This window comes from Pipistrellus kuhlii, unplaced genomic scaffold (assembly GCF_014108245.1).
Source record: "Pipistrellus kuhlii isolate mPipKuh1 unplaced genomic scaffold, mPipKuh1.p scaffold_m20_p_5, whole genome shotgun sequence".
NCBI lineage: Eukaryota > Metazoa > Chordata > Mammalia > Chiroptera > Vespertilionidae > Pipistrellus > Pipistrellus kuhlii.
The window spans coordinates 55,925,583-55,941,750 of NW_023425551.1; the positions used below are offsets into that span (position 1 = coordinate 55,925,583).

At 48.2% G+C, this 16,168-nt stretch overlaps 1 protein-coding gene across 1 annotated transcript in view; it reads left to right on the forward strand.

The window, feature by feature from the left end:
* Positions 1 to 11,235: 11,235 nt before the first annotated feature.
* B3GAT2 (beta-1,3-glucuronyltransferase 2) overlaps positions 11,236 to 16,168 on the forward strand; it is a 59,683-nt gene continuing 54,750 nt past the window's right edge. The window contains exon 1 of the mRNA XM_036413341.2: positions 11,236 to 12,118. Within this exon, the coding sequence (XP_036269234.1) occupies positions 11,528 to 12,118 (591 nt within the window). The 5' untranslated portion in view covers positions 11,236 to 11,527. The remainder of the gene's footprint in view (positions 12,119 to 16,168) is intronic.

The window sequence follows — 16,168 nt, forward strand, 5'->3', positions numbered from 1 at the left end:
TCCGCTCCAAAATTATCTGCAGTGATTTAGAAAGATATCCTATATAAAAGAGGCAATATGCAAATTGACCATCTCTCCAACACACAAGATGGCCACCCCAATGTGGACACAAGATGGCCACCACAAGATGACCTGTAGGGGAGGGCAGTTGGGGGGGACCAGTCCTGCAGGGGAGGGCAGTTGGGGGTGACCAGGCTGGCAGGAAAGGGCAGTTAGAGGCAGCCAGGCTGGCAAGGGAGGGCAGTTAGGGGTGACCGGGCCAGCAGAGAAGGGCATTGAGGGTGGCCAGGCCTGCAGGGGAGGACAGTTGGGGGGAGGGGGAAGCAATCAGGTTGGCAGGGAAGGGCAATTAGGGGCAATCAGGCCACCAGGGGAGCAATTAGGTGTAGGTCAGGCTGGAAGCAGAGTGGTTATGGGGTGATCAGGCTGGCAGGTAGAAGTCATTAGGGACAATCAGGCAGGAAGGCAGGCAATTGTTCTGGAGCCAGCAGACCTGGATTGTGAGAGGAATGTCTGACTGCCTTTGAGGGGTCCCAGATTGGAGAGGACGCAGGCTGGGCTGAGGAACAACCCCCCCCCCCCCCATGCACAAATTTCATGCACCAGGCCTCTACTATAAAACATTGTAAGATAGAATGAAAGCAGAGGAGAATTTGCCTCTACGATTTCTAAGTAATTAGTATACATAGTGGACCATGTGTCAGAGGGTTCTGTGATCAATGATAGTTTTCTAAAATGAACATAGCATTATTTTCAGTCCCTCATGTTTTTTTTTTCAGAACCTTGCTATATAGATGGACACTATTTCCCTTCCCTCTGGACATGAGAAATGACTTTATAATTAACTCAGCCAATGGAAAGCAACAAAATAAATGCTATGTGGTATCCATGGCTAGGCCATTAAAGATCTTCTACCTAGCTTTCTGCTATATTATATATAAGGGTTCCAGCCAGTGGGACCAGCTAAAGTCTTAGACAAAGCCAGCAGGAAGAACCTCCTCCATCCCTAGTCCAGAGACCAGAGACAAATTTCTTCTGTAAGTCTTCATTGTGAGAACACTGGGAAATAATGAACAAGGCTCTCAGCAATGTTTGTACAGCAAACACAGTCCTGGTTTTTTGGGTCTCACCTTATAACTCTCTGGGCAGGCTGATTGCATCAGAGTGAAGGGCAATGTGAGGAGAGCAAACACAGGGAAGGAGCGTAAATGCAGTTCACATCTATCGCTCTGACCTGATGCAAAGACAGGTGGTGACCAGTAGAAGCTGAAAGCTGTAACCTAAAGGCACTATTAACAGTGGTTAATACAGCAGGGTGGAGATGCCGGGGGTTTGAGGGAGATGGGATAAAAGTGGAATAAAGGGAACTTTTACTTCCTACTCTTTATTGCTATTTTAAAATTTCACCCTAATTACGGCCTGATTTAAAAAAAATTTTTTTTTGAGTTAATGAGGCTTTGAGTCTAATATGAGAAATTTGTAGTCTTCTAAATTTGTCTCCCCCCCCCTTTTTTTTTTTTTTGTCTTTTTGTAAACCCTACTAATCTATTTTGCCCTCTCACATTCTCTCCCAAATCTAGGTATTTGGGGATGTATATTATATTACTTTTTATTTGTCATAACCGCAGGCAATTCACCTTTCTAGCTGACCCATATTTCTTAGGTAGTACTGAATTCATTACCACTACCCTTTAGTTACTGAATTCTGAGATGGCAAAGGAGTAATAAGGGCATTGTGGAGTTCTGATTGGTTTAATTCCCTGGTGTTCTCATTAGTCAGAATCTCAATCTGTGAAGCATCTTCCCAAACGAGCAGGTTGTGGTAGCAGCACTTCCAGTGACACAATGTTAAGCTCATCTTCTATTTTACACAGCACATAGGGGTGTTTATTTGTTCTAAGAAGCTGGCAATGTCTAGTTGCACAGACCCTGCACGTTAATAACACAGTTTCTCCTTACAAAATAGCAGAGACTGTGCCCTTGCGTGTATTTTAAGGCACTTAGGAGGTAGAAGCATGCCTGTATGAGACCCTTGCCCCAATGCCTCCAGAGGCAGCCTAGCTTTATTCACAGTACATCTGAACACCACATTCACCTGGCGATCCTTCATAAGCATCCTTTTTCTTGGTGGAACTTTTTTTTTTTTATCCTCACCCAAGGAGATTTTTCCTTTGATTTTTAGAGAGAGTGGAAGAGTGAGGGAAAGACAGAGAGCAATATCGATGTGAAAAAAAATACATCAATTGGTTGCCTCCTGCATGTGCCCCAACCAGGGTTTGGGTTGAGGTGGAGCCTGTAACTGAGGTACAAGCCCTTAACCAGAGTCAAACCTGGGACCCTTCAGTCTGCAGGCCCATGCTTTATCCACTGAGCCAAACCGGCTAGGGCTGTGGATGGAACTTTTAATTCATAGAAAGTTTAACGTTATGCCCTTTGAGGAGTTACCTAAAGTGCAGTTACTCTATATTGCCAGTTAAGTTCAGAGTCTAAATTGGTGTAGGTTTGACATCTTAGAGAAATTGGGTTGGGATGGGATGGGATGGGATGGGATGGGATGGGGTGGGCTGGGGTGGGATGGGATGGGGTGGGATGGGATGGGATGGGGTGGGATGGGGTGGGATGGGATGGGATGGGGTGGGATGGGGTGGGATGGGATGGGGTGAGATGGGGTAGGGGATGGGATGGGGTGGGATGGGATGGGGTAGGATGGGAGGGGATGGGATGGGATGGGGTGAGATGGGATGGGGTGAGATGGGATGGGATGGGATGGGATGGGGTGAGATGGGGTGGGATGGGATGGGATGGGATGGGATAGGATGGGATGGGGTGGGATGAGGTGGGATGGGGTGGGATAGGATGGGGTGGGATGGGGTAGGATGAGGTTGGATGGGATGGGATGGGATAAGATGGGGTGGGATGGGATGGGATGGGATAAGATGGGGTGGCATGGGATGGGATGGGGTGGGATGGGGTGGGATGGGGTGGGATGGGGTGGGGTGGGATGGGGTGAGATGGGGTGGGGTGGAATGGGTGGAATGGGGTGGGATGGGATGGGATGGGATGGGGTGGGATGGGTAGGATGGGATGCCAACCATGTGATTTGCCATCCCAAACACTGCTGCTTTTGGGAGCATACCATGACCCAGACTTAGTGGTGGTAACTGTGGGGTAAAGGATTCAATCTTGTCCAGGGAGATGTCTGCCGTTGCCTTTGGACCCTGGGAGTTGATTTCTAAGCCCGTGGAATGCGCTGCCTGATGAGATGTCTGTTCCTGTGGGGCTTTGAGGCACACCAACTGTGTGATGCAGGGTAGGGCCATCAGTTAGGTGAAGCAGCTCAACCTTTCAAGGGGCTGGAGGTTGGGGTCGGCCTTGTAGGTGAGCCACCAGGTTTGCATTCTGGGCACAAAGCCTTAGGTAAAAAAACAGGTATGCATGTGTATATGTATGTATATAAGTATATATAGAAATATATATATATAATAAATATATATAACATCTTATATTTATGACACAATAAAAACCTTCTTTAAAGTTTTAAACACTTATAGGCAGATTTAATATATCTGACTATTAATGGTTCTTTTTAAAAACTTTAACATACAAAATCTGTCCATAACTCTGTGCAATAATACTGGCATAGCACTTGGTAAGTGTGAGCACTGTTTAAAGAACTCCACATATATTAACTAACAATACCTGGTATGCTAAATTAAATTTTTTAAGTTTGTATTATTGGAGATTGTTTTCTCCTGACAGTCAAGTGCCCTTGTTAAAAGCAGAGTTGGGGGAGAGAACTGTTCCTTTGAACTTACAGTTTGTGTGCCATATTACATCAGATAAATACCCCTTTCTCTCTCCAATTACCACGGATCTGACGCTGGCAGGAACAAGGATACACAGAATATCGATAAATCCTTAGTCCCCAAAAGACATTACCTTCTTTATTATGTAGCAGTTTGATAGTGCTATGCCCATTACAAATAGAATTTCACACACAGTCCAAGTGTGGGTAAACTTTAACACCCACTGTTCCCCCACCCCTGCCCCCTCCACCGGCTCCAGTTCTTATTGTTCTGAGTGACAATATGGGAAGGGCCAAAGCTTGGACCCTGATCTTCTGACCTCAAACCCAAGCCTCTTTCTAACGCCAGTTTGTGCTTTTGCAAAACAAATAACCACTTGATTACTCACTTCTTTAAATGTGTGCAATCAGCCCTATTCTAATTGTCATGATTCACAACATAACCAGAGGCCAAAGGTGCACCTTACATCATCATATCACCATCATCACTACAGCTGCAGCCAGTGCTTACTGAATACTCTGTCATTGTTCTAAAGGTTTTAAACATATCAACTCATTTAATCACAAGGACTGTCGATGCTGAAATAACTCCCATACACAGATCTATTATCCATTCAACTCTTTTACATTTGTGGAAAACAGCTATAGTGAAAACAAGATTGACCTTGGGATAAAAAAAAAAAGAAAAGAGAAAAGAATTAGATTCAAATCCAGAATCTTATGTTTACTGGCTGGATGACCTTCGAAAAGTTTCCCACCTACTTGGAAGGACTGTTATGTTAAAATGTGTTTAGTGCTTTGAATAGAACCTGGTCAACCTAGTTAGTGTACAGCATCTCTTAGTTTTAGGGGCGACAACAGGATCATATTCATTTGACAAGTGAGGAAGAAGTTCAGCTGGGTAATCGGTGAGTGGGTGTCTGGGGCTTGGACTCCACTTTCCCCGTTTTGAGGCAGCTGTTTTACCCGGCAGCCATGTTTGCTCCTGTGGACAAGATCGACTTTCTAAAGTCCCTTGAATACCAGCCCAATACCTTGCTTTCTGGGTTCCCAGCCTTATAGGTGAGTAAGAAAAGTCATTTCCTGGTAGACTGAGGAAACTTAAGTTACACTGGGACCTCTACAGGAGAGGAATTTACCAGATCCGTAGTATGGCAGGCAGTCTGGTGCCAAGGTCCTGACTTGGCTTATCAACCTCTGCAGACTTTTGAAGGTCCAATCTGAGGCTCCTTCTTAGAAGTTCTGGCAAAGTAGACTTAAAAAAGAATCCATGATAAATCGCCATTCTTGTTGCACTTATGTAAATAATCAAGCGAAGTTTAATAAGAGGAGATTTGTTTTACAAACAAATTAGTCCTGCTTTACTGCTGACAACAATGGGGTGGCAGCGGAGAGGACCTTCTGGGACAATGCACCCTTGTGGCTGTTGAACCAGGTCATGTTCACTGACTGAACTTTCCTCCTCTTTGTAGACTGGCGTGTATTTTGTCAGTAATTATATATTCCATTTTTCTCTCACCCTCACGACTTGATGTCACTAAAAATTATAACTGCCCTTTTTCTGAAGCCCTACAAGCTGGGTGACCTGGTGTAAATGTCAAAGGAATCACCACAACAAATCACGTGTGGACAACCTTCCTACCTGCTGCTGCAAAGCCTGATGCCCCCACCAGAGACATTCCAACTACAAAAAAAAATTAAACCAAAGTCATTGGATTGCCAACGCCTGTCCACCTCCACCATCTGAAGATGCCTCAAGCCCAACAACTAAAAATCTTCCTGACTGACTGCCCTCCAGACTTAAAACTCAGTTTGTTCTAGTCATTAACCTTTGTTTTTCTTTTGTTTCCATAGAAATATCTCTAATCAAATGCCGGTTACTCCTGCTATAGAAAGGACTAATTTAGATGCCCCACACACCCACCTACACCATTGCCTCCTCAAATAGGACATGGCTGTTTAACTGACCTATTTTCAGGGCTGAAAGGCTGATTCAATGAGATATGGGACAATCTACCAACCCAGCTTCTGGATTGTGATACCAGTATTATTTTGGTAAACAAACTACAGTACATAGTAACCTATTGTGTGTATATTAACTTTTCTATGGCAATTTTGAAACATATGCAAAAATAGGCCCAATAGTATAAGAAGGCCCCATTTGAGCTTCAACAACTATCAACTCATAGCCAATCTCTTCTATTTTACATGTATAAATGACTTTACCCTTTGCAACAGCTTGAGTGGACCTGGATAGTATTATGCTAAGTGAAATAAGCCTGTCAGAGAAAGATAAATACCATATGATCTCACTCATATGTGGAATCTAATGAACAAAATAAACTGATGAACAAAATAGAAACAGAGCCACGGCTACATGGAACAGACTGACAGCTGTCAGAGAGGAAGGGTTTGGGGGGCTGGATGAAAGAAGGCAAAGAACATAAATGCCTTTGTGTGATAGCCTAGGGAAAGTGGGGGATAAGAGGAGGTGGGCAAAGGAGGGGAGAATGTAGACAGAAAGAGGCTGCTTTGGGTGACGGGCACATGATTCAGTGTACAGATGATGTTTTGTTGAGTTGTATACGTGAAACATATATAATTTTGTGAACCAAGGTCACCCCAATAAATTCAATTTTAAAAAGAACGGTGTTTAAAATACTTTCATCTACATTACCTCCTTTGATTGTCCTAACAACTGTGAAAGTTAGGTAGTGTAGTTTTATAGTTAAATTCTATTTCTAAGACATTAGCATTTTAATGTAAATGTCAGTTTTTAAGATAGTGAAGCAAAAGATATAGAATTTGCTTGTATTCTTTATGCAAGCTTTATTGGGTTTTACTCATTAGTAAAGGGGAATGGAGGCACACTGGCATGTCATATCTTCAGCTATTATTCAAGCCGAATTGAATTATGATTAATAAAATTATTAACGTAAGTTACAGATTTTTTACTTTTCTAGAAAACTGCTTTTACTGAATAACCTTGATCTCAACTCATCCTATAAAAATGGAATTTTACTAAACCAACTACTTCCTATGTCACATTTTGGGCATAATAGCTGCAAATGTCTACAATTTAAGGAAGCACTGTAATTTAGAATAATTCTAGGCCAGAAGTGATATTTGTAGAGGATCTAGAGGCATGAAAATCACATAAGCCAAAGGAGCCATTTAATCGTGGTTTGGATGTTATTTTTCTGACACTTATCAGTAAAACTGTCATGGATCCCTGGAATTGGGGCTATTAGAATTATTTATTTTGATGTCACCCTTTTTCACATAATTGTGTTTGATATTTTAACAGAAATTATTTATGTTCACATGCATGTGGGTATTGATTATCTATACCTGCACATCACATTATTACTTGTCCATGAATTACTTCTGATCCTTTTTACAACCTGATTTGCATACTCATATTATCATGTAGATATTTGCAAATTCTTGTGTGGATATATATATATATATATATATATATATATATATATATATAAATTTTTTTCCCCTGCTCTCTTTCTTACTTGACTGAGAATATCAAGGATGTCCCCAAATGCTCATTTGAAGGTTGATTTAGTCACACTAGCAGAACCCCAGGCTCAAATGTCAGATTGGATCAGTTCTGCCCGGTGCACTAATCGCGATGCTGTCTTCCTGCTGCAGAAGTTACAGCGGCATGTTACTCATCACGGCAGAATGTAAATGTTTAGCGATTATACAATATGTTTTTGTTAACTCCCCAGATGGGATTTTTTTTTTTACCTTTGTTTGTTTATTTGAGAACAAGAGCTGAATGCTGAAATGCAGTGGCTGATGCCAGCAATCCAAGGCTTCATTAGCACAGATGAAGCGAAGCTCATTTGTTACACAAATAATTAGAGAGATTAAATGAAAATAAACACTTAGAGGATGTACAGAAGCTCTGAAGTTAGGTAATCATTTTAATTACTCTAGTGACTTCTACCAACCTTCATTACCAGCCACAGATCAAGTTCAAATTGTTGTATGTAAGAATATCATAAGCCACAGGGGAGAGTTCAAGAGCTGCCCAATGATTATACTTCACAAAAATGACATTTCTTCAACCTTCCATTTAAAGGAGTTGTTTCCATTCCTGTACCTGATAAACTCTCTAAATGTTTAAAGAGTGATAAAATTTTGCACTCAAAAGGGGTTTACCCTCATTTTATGCTTCAAATGGACATTCTTAATAAATTTTGTATTTCTCTATCTTTACTGAGATTTGATCAGAAAAGATGTGGGCCCACATTTTTTGAGACACTGACTGTAAAACATTATGGCATATTCAGTAGTTTGAAGTAAGTGCTACTCAGAATCATGTCATCCTTATTTCATGACAGTCTGCACCCTGTCTTTGGGGTAAATTGATTTCCTCTTTCTTCCCTTCCCTACTCCAACCTGGAAAACACACATAATGTCTTGCTGACAGGTGGGGGCTCTATTTCAACGTATTTAATTTTACATTCCTGGGTGGTGATGATCCTGCAAGATCTCCTGAGTTGCAACCTTCAGAGGATGTGCTACCTGTATTCAAATGCCATTTATTGCCTACCTTCACAATGCCAACTCCTCTGCAAAATGCTTTACCTCACTTACCCTACTTAGTCCTTACAAGATGCCCATGAAGTATGTATTATTGACTCCATACTACAGGTGAGAAACTAAGGCTTTGAGAGGCTCATTGACTTTCCAAAGTTGCCTAAAGCAGCCCAGCGGGAAACTAAATCCAGGTCTGCCTGACTGCAAAACCGTGATGCCCCTAGAGATGGTGGGATGAGGAAAACTTGGATGCAAATGCTGACGAAGGACAGTAGAAAAGATGAACTGACCTCGGGGATGAAATGTGCTAGTTATGTGCTGTGTTGCATGACATCTGTGAATTCTGGATACCAAATGAAACCTCAAATTCCAAAATGTGTCTCATCTCTGAATAGCCCTGGATGCTTCTTTACCACAAAGAGGAAGCAATTAGAAAATAGGTTTTAGTGTAGTGGGAATAAGCAAGAGTTCCATACTAATAAGATTAGTGACGCTTTTTAATGTAATTCAGTAACCACTTGAGTTTACTCCAGCTAATGCACTCGGCATTTCTTTTCAACTGCATTAACATTTCTGACAGAATGAATGAGACTTGGGCATTCTTTATAGGGTCGGTGGGGGGTATATGCTGCTTTCTAGTATTTAAGGAAAGCCTTGCTCTGGCCAGTTTGGCTCAGTGCTCAGAACATTGGCCCATGCACAGTGGGGTCGTGGGTTTGATTTCTGGTCAAGGATATCTACCTGAACGCAGATCCAATTCCCAGCCCCATTGGGGCACGAGGCAACCAATTAATGTTTCCCTCTATCTCCCCCTCCTCCCTCCCTCCCTCCCTCTCTAAAAATTAATGGAAAAAATACCCTCAGGTGTGGATTAACAAAAAAAGAAAGCCTTTACTAAATTGTCTTCCCTTCCTCCTTTCCCAAGATGCCGACATTGATTTCTGCAGGCGCACCACGGGCCTGGGGTTGTGTTTTGCACACTCACAACTGTAAACCCAGTTCGCCTCACCTGGGTTCCCAGGCCCATTTGGCTAGCCCAGAATAGGTGAGGAGATGAGGATGCACTAATCTGCGCGTTTAAAACATGAGCTGTGGGTGACACAGGGAGGTGGGGACAAAAGGCATGCCCTTGTGGGGTGAGGGGACAGGGTGGTTGTTCAACCTGTACTTTTCACTCTCAGGTTTCAGACTCGGGCGGGGGGGGGGAGCCAGGGAAATTCACTGAAGCGCCAAGGCCTGATGACAGGCAGGAGCAGCGAGGGTAGGCCCAGGACACGTGGAGGGGCATCTGCTCTCACTCAGAACGAGCAACCTGGGGAATTTATTGATGAGCAAGACAGAAGGCAGACAACAGTGGGAAGATGGGCTCAGAAAGTATCACAGAGGGAGAGTGGCTTTCTCGCAGCTTTGCAAGCCTTTCCCTGGAATGTGACTCGGAAGTGTGGTTCCTCTTCTTTCTTGTCGGTGCATGACAGACCGCCAGGGATCCGTTAGTGGAACCACAAAATAGGGAAAGTCCACAGGAAACGTCAATTGTTCACTGTCGCAGGTCTACACGTCACCGCTGGGTTTTGGTTGCAGTGTTTACAGGCAGGAGGGCCCGCCCCTCTGTGTCCGCTGTGTGGGGTGTGATCTCTGTAGGCCGAGCAAGGGGTAGCCACCAGCCAGACCCCAGGACACACGTTCCGTTTTCACTGGGCTACTGGCCACCGGCCTCAGAGAAATCTCTTTAAACAGTGGGCCTCAGCTTCCTCCCACTCCACCCCCCCCAAAAAAAAATTTTTTTTTAAATAAGTGGAGGTGATTCTACTTCCCAGGCCTCCTTGAAAGGATCGTTGGGAGATCCAAATTGGAATAAACCCGATGGCAACGAACTGCAAGTAACTGTGACTCCAAATTACAGAAGAACACAAGTGAAACGCATTCAGGTGGAGTTTCAGGAATTTCCCTCCTGTGATCTAACCGCAGTCAGGCAGCAGCCGGGGGGGATTGATTCCTTCTCAGCCGCTATCTCTCAGCCAAACACCTGTGAGCCCTCCCCACCAACCCCCTGCCCACCCCCAAACTCGGTCTCCCGGGGCTTCCATCGATTTTTGCCTTCCAGTGAAAGCGCTTTTTGTTGCCGTGGCTCGCACCCCCTTGCCCCCAGCCCCGCAGCCGGGAGCCAGAGAAGAATCCCTTGCCCTCTCCCGCCTCTCCTCCTCCCACCCCACACCTCAGCTCTCCCGAGTTTCCTGCACGTGGAGGGGCTCCTGGCTGGTCTCCAAAGACCTTGCAGTGTTTCGGAAAGCTGGGCGCGCGCGGAGACGGGCGCAGGAGCATCTGCCCCCCTCCCCTCTCCCAGAGGCCGTGCGCCCCTCGGGGACCCCCTCCCGCGCCTCCCCGGGCGGTGAGGTGCCGCCCCCGGAGCCAGCTCTCCGGTCGGGCCGGAGCCCCCTCCCCGCCGCCCTCCCGCAGCCCCGTCCGCCAGCAGCAGCGCCGCTGCCTGCTTCCCACCGGAGGGCTGGGAGGGCGCCGAGCGAGTCCGCAGCGCCCCCGCCCCTCGCTGTTTCTCTCTTTCTTCCCTCCGTTTGGGATCTCGCTGCCGGAGCCAGAGAGGTTCTGGGAAGAGCAGAGGAGCGCCAGGGACGGGAGTCAGGCTCCCGCTGCAGCCAGCGCGCCCGGAGCTGGGGACCCGCACCTCCCGCGCCCCCGCCCGGTCCCCGCCGCCCGGCTCGGAGGTGAAGACCCGGAGCCCCTCGAAGGAGCCCACGGCGGGAGCCCCTTTGCCCGCGGCGCCGCGGGATCGGAGCGGCCACCCGGCCGCCGGTGCCTCGGGGAGAGCGCGGTGGGCATCGCTCGGCACCACTCCGGGCTGGCAGCGCGGCCGCGCCGAGTCCGCTTCCCGCCGGCTCCCCGCGTGCGGGCAGCACCTGCGCGCCCTGCGCTCCTCGGAGCCCTGCCTCCGCGGCACCTGCGCCGACCCCCACGCCAGGTGGTGACAGCCCGGCTCCCGGCTCCCGGCCCCCGCAGCGCCCGGACCCGATGGGGAGCGCGCGGGCCGCGGCTTCCTGAGCGCGGGCTCCGCCGCCGCCGCCGCCGCCGCCGTCCAAACCGCGCGCCGGGGCCCCGGGCGGGCGCCCTCGTAGGGGCACCCGAGACGCCGGGGAAGCTCGCAGCACCATGAAGTCCGTGCTGTTCAGCCGATTCTTCCTCCTCCTGCCCTGGATCCTCATCGTCATCCTCATGCTCGACGTGGACACCCGCAGGCCGGCGCCCCCGCTCACCCCGCGGCCCTACTTTTCCCCCTACGCCGTGGGCCGCGGGGCCGCCCGACCCCCGCTCCGCAGGGGCGGCCCCGGGCGCGGCGCGGAGAGGCGCAACGAGTCTCGGCCGCAGCCGCCGCCGGAGCCGCCGCTGCCCACCATCTATGCCATCACGCCCACCTACAGCCGCCCGGTGCAGAAGGCCGAGCTCACCCGCCTGGCCAACACGCTCCGCCAGGTGGCGCGGCTGCACTGGATCCTGGTGGAGGACGCGGCGGCGCGCAGCGAGCTGGTGAGCCGCTTCGTGGCGCGGGCCGGCCTGCCCTGCACGCACCTGCACGCGCCCACGCCGCGGCGCTACAAGCGGCCGGGCCTGCCGCGCGCCACCGAGCAGCGCAACGCCGGCCTGGCCTGGCTGCGCCAGCGGCACCGGCACCAGCGCGCGCAGCCCGGCGTGCTCTTCTTCGCCGACGACGACAACACCTACAGCCTGGAGCTCTTCCAGGAGGTAGCGGCCGGCCCGCCCCTGGGGGAGGGGGGGGAAGGAGGGGGACTAGGGCGGGAGGGGGCGTCGGGGGGTCGCCTGCCCCTGGGAGCTGTCACTTCTCGGTGCACTTTTGGGACTTCGGGGGGAGCGCTGCTCGCGGGCAGCCCACGGCCTCTGCCTGTCCTGGCGTGTTTCGCAGGTCAAGGGGGTGGGGTTAGGGGGCAGGGGGGTGAGGACCACCGGGATTCCAGGAGGGGAGTCTGGTTTAGCTGTCTGCCTGGCCCCGAGTTTGGGTTGAGGGAGTAGCGCAGTTGTGGGACGCGGGGATGATCTCCAGGAACAGGCCCAGGTGGCCCCAGGTGGAGAGGGAGGACGGAGCCCAGGTGGAGAGGGAGGATGGAGCCCAGGTGGAGAGGGAGGACGGAGCCCGGTGGAGAGATGGGTGGGGAGACTGGATGCCACAGGAGGGGGGTCGGGAGAGGGCCCTGCGCAGTGCTGGGCGGCTTGGTGTACTCCAAGGGCCTTTCCGCGCGCACAGGTGTGACTGGGATTCTAGAACCATACGGAGAGGAAGGTGGTGTTGTTTAAAAATCAGCCAAGAGCCAGATTTCTCTGGCACAGTCCGGGGCACGGAAATGGTTATTAGTGAAAACATTGCCTGCTAAGGGAGTCCTCCCTCCATGTCTTCCCCCCACCCCACCCCACCAAGGCCCTTTCCAACTCAGCACTCTGCCTCTTTTTTTTTTTTCGCCCCCCAAGGAAACTCTCTGGCAAATGACTTGAGACTGTTGTGCCTTGTGGAAAAGGCTGTTCTGTCTTCGCAGCCAGAGCTACCAGCTGCACTTCCAGTCCCCCCCCCCTCTCTCTCTCTCTCTCTCTCTCTCTCTCTCTCTCTCTCTCTCTCTCTCCCTCCCCCCCCCCCCCTCTGTCTCACAGTGCCATTGCATCCTGGGGCTTGCTGGAGGTTGTCAGTGCATCCCTTGAAAGGCCACACGTGCGCCCAACCCGCAGCGTGCGCTGGGCTAGAGCAGGTGTTACTTCTTGAGGCCGGTATTTTGCAGCGTGTGTGTGTTCTGCAATAAGACTGCGTTCCAAGGTTTTGTCAGTTCCTTCTTCACCAACAAACACAGCTGGAAAGTGTCTTGGATGCTTGGACATCCTGTGGGACCACTGCCTTCCTCTACCCCACATTCCTTGACAGCCTGCCTCTCAGACTCCATCGCCCCCTCCGCACCCAGGCACACTGGCTGTGTGTCTGGTAAATCAGACACGCCCCACACTTCCATTCTAGTATCTGTGTAGTGCTCTTAGCCTCCGGCCAAAGCTACTTGCCAACCTTCAGGTTAATTTTTCTGCCTATGTGATTTGAAAAAATCCATTTCTTAAGAGCAATTGGCACCTTCATTTCTATTCATCCTCTCCCTCTTCGTGAATAAAAGGACCGGTAATTGCTTTCTGTCTTTTCTTCTCCATCCTTTCAGGAGGTAGAGCTTTCTGTCCATGTTTCTATGGAAGAAATAAATGTGTGGGACAGTCTTTATAACCAAGACTACAGATATCATCTGATTTTTTAAAATTGGGCTTTTATTTTTCTGCTTGCATACTCCCTCCCACAAAAGACAAGGTGTGTATTCTGAAGCACGGGCCTTTTACATGCCAGTACACCACGACTGTAAACCCACTCTTCTCCTTCCCCTGGGAGTTGCCTTACCTGTGACACTGTGTGGTCTTGTGTGTGCAAAGGAATGCACATCATTGTTAATCACCCCGTTAGGGGGCAGGACTGTGATGGAATGATTTTCCGTTTGTTCCCAGCGCGCGTGTGTGTGCGTGTGCGTGTGTGTGTGTGTGTGTGTGTGTGTGGTGTCAGATGAAGGCGAGAGTGGGCAATGCAGGTGGAGAGACACTCAGGACAGCCTTCCTCTGCTGCTTCCCAAACCAAAAGGAAGGCTTGTTGGCGGTGGCTACTAAGCAGCAAGAGAAGAACACAGGGGGCTTTTTTCCCAAGTGGTCCATGGAGGGGGGGGGGGGGAGAGAAAGAGAGACAACAGAAGGAAGGAGAGGGTGAGAAGAAAAAAAATAGCATTTGGTCAGAGGAAACTATAAAGGAAAAAAGCAAAACTTTCTGAAGTAATGAGAGTAAAATTAAGAGCAGGTGCAGCTCATTTTGTGGAGAGGTGCCAAGTATACAAAAATACACAACAGAAGCAATTAAAAAAAAATGCAATATGCATGACACACAGAATTTTCTTCTATTTTTTAATCTTTATTGTTGAAAGTATTACTATATGTCCCGTTTCCCCCCCTATTAACCCCTTCTAGCCTGCCCCTCCCCCAGCCCCAGGCCTTTCCCACCCTAGACACACATAGAATTTAAATTCCATAGCTCCTAGAGGCCCCTCCAACCCAGGAATTTTATGACTAGTCCCTTTGTCCACCACCATCCCTCCTCCCTCCCACGTGATGCATGTGGACAGAGTAGGCATCTGTTCGCCATGCATCTATGCCAATATGTTCCATTTTTCTTTTTACAACACATTATTGTCCTCACATGGCAAGCAGGATTGACTCTCTAAAAAGTCAGATTGGTGGAATTTGTGCATCCTTAGTTTTGTGAATTAATGGGCTGGCCTACCTTAAAGCAGTTCTAGGATAGATTCCATGTGGATTACAGTGTAGACGTGGCTCTCTTGGGGAAAAAGATAGGACCAGATAAAACAGCTGGACCCTGAAGTGCCCAGCGGGGGAGAGAACATGCTGACCAGGGATGCTGCAGGGCGGAGGTCTGTATCTCAGCGCAGTGCATGTGCACACACGCAAATCAGCTTTTAAGTAATTCACAGTGCTTAAAGGGAGTCAGGCTTCATCTTTTATTCATGGCGCTTCTAATTTCCATGGTTGATGTAAACGCAGATAAGATAGAAGGGAGAAAATGAACCAGGTACAAATTAGCTCACTAAGCATTGGCTGCAAATGAAGGAAAGTAAAAGATGAAAGGTCTCCAAATTAAATTAAAGGCGCAACAGGCAATCCGTGTTCAATTATTTCTCCGTGGTAACTGGCATGGTGCTTGCCTCTCCCATACAGCTAACTCATTTTCAGCCTACCCTTTCAACTGAGCTGTGCTGCCTGGAAAGAAATATTTGCATTGAAGGAATCCCACGTTAACAGCCAAATCCATTTGCAAAGGAAAGCTAGTGGGAATTGCAGCCACAGAAACTCTGCTGGCCATTGGAGAGAACAGTGGTCAGGGTGTGTGTGTGTGTGTGTGTGTGTGTGTTTCAGGTTCGCAGTATCTCCACGACTGCTCTTCCTGTGGCATTGATGGGGGTTTGAATTCTGGACCACAGGTAGTCCACCTGCCTGTGCCCCCTAAGGATGGAGCTCTCCGGGAAAGCTTATTTGCAAAGGATTTAAACTGCTTTAACAAAAGCAACTACTGCAGATAAATGTGACTCTGTATCCATTCGTATTTTCAATAAGCTATTGATCAGATTTCTGTTCCTTACTGGAAATCCTTCCAAGTTTTTCTGAGTTTAAAGCTGATGCTTTGCAGGTGAAGTTGCTTTCGCCTTTGCAAGTCCTTTGAATTGAAAGGTTAAAAAATAGCACTTTTGCCGAAAACTGTTTTGCTCAGTGGATAGAGCATCAGCCTGCAGACTGAAAGGTCCCAGGTTCGATTCTAGTCAAGGCATGTACCTTGATTGTGGGCACATCCCCAGTGTGGGGTGGGGGGGTGCAGGAGGCAGCTGATCAATGTTTCTCTCTCATCGATATTTTTAACTCTTTATCCCTCTCCCTTCCTTTCTGTAAAAAAAAAAAATCAATAATATATATATATATATATATATATATATATATATATATATGTATTTTTTAAATAGCACTTTCCAAGCAGGAACAAAAACTTCAAAAACTTCAAAATTTTTAACTTTAAAATAATGAGAAAAGACTGGAGGACAGGCCAACTCTGAGACATTTAAGGAGCCCATGAAAGGATCCGGTTAATGAGGCTGCATCTTGAAGATGCTCTGACAGGCAGTGAGCTGAGCAGGCCCTTTGTTGGGTGCT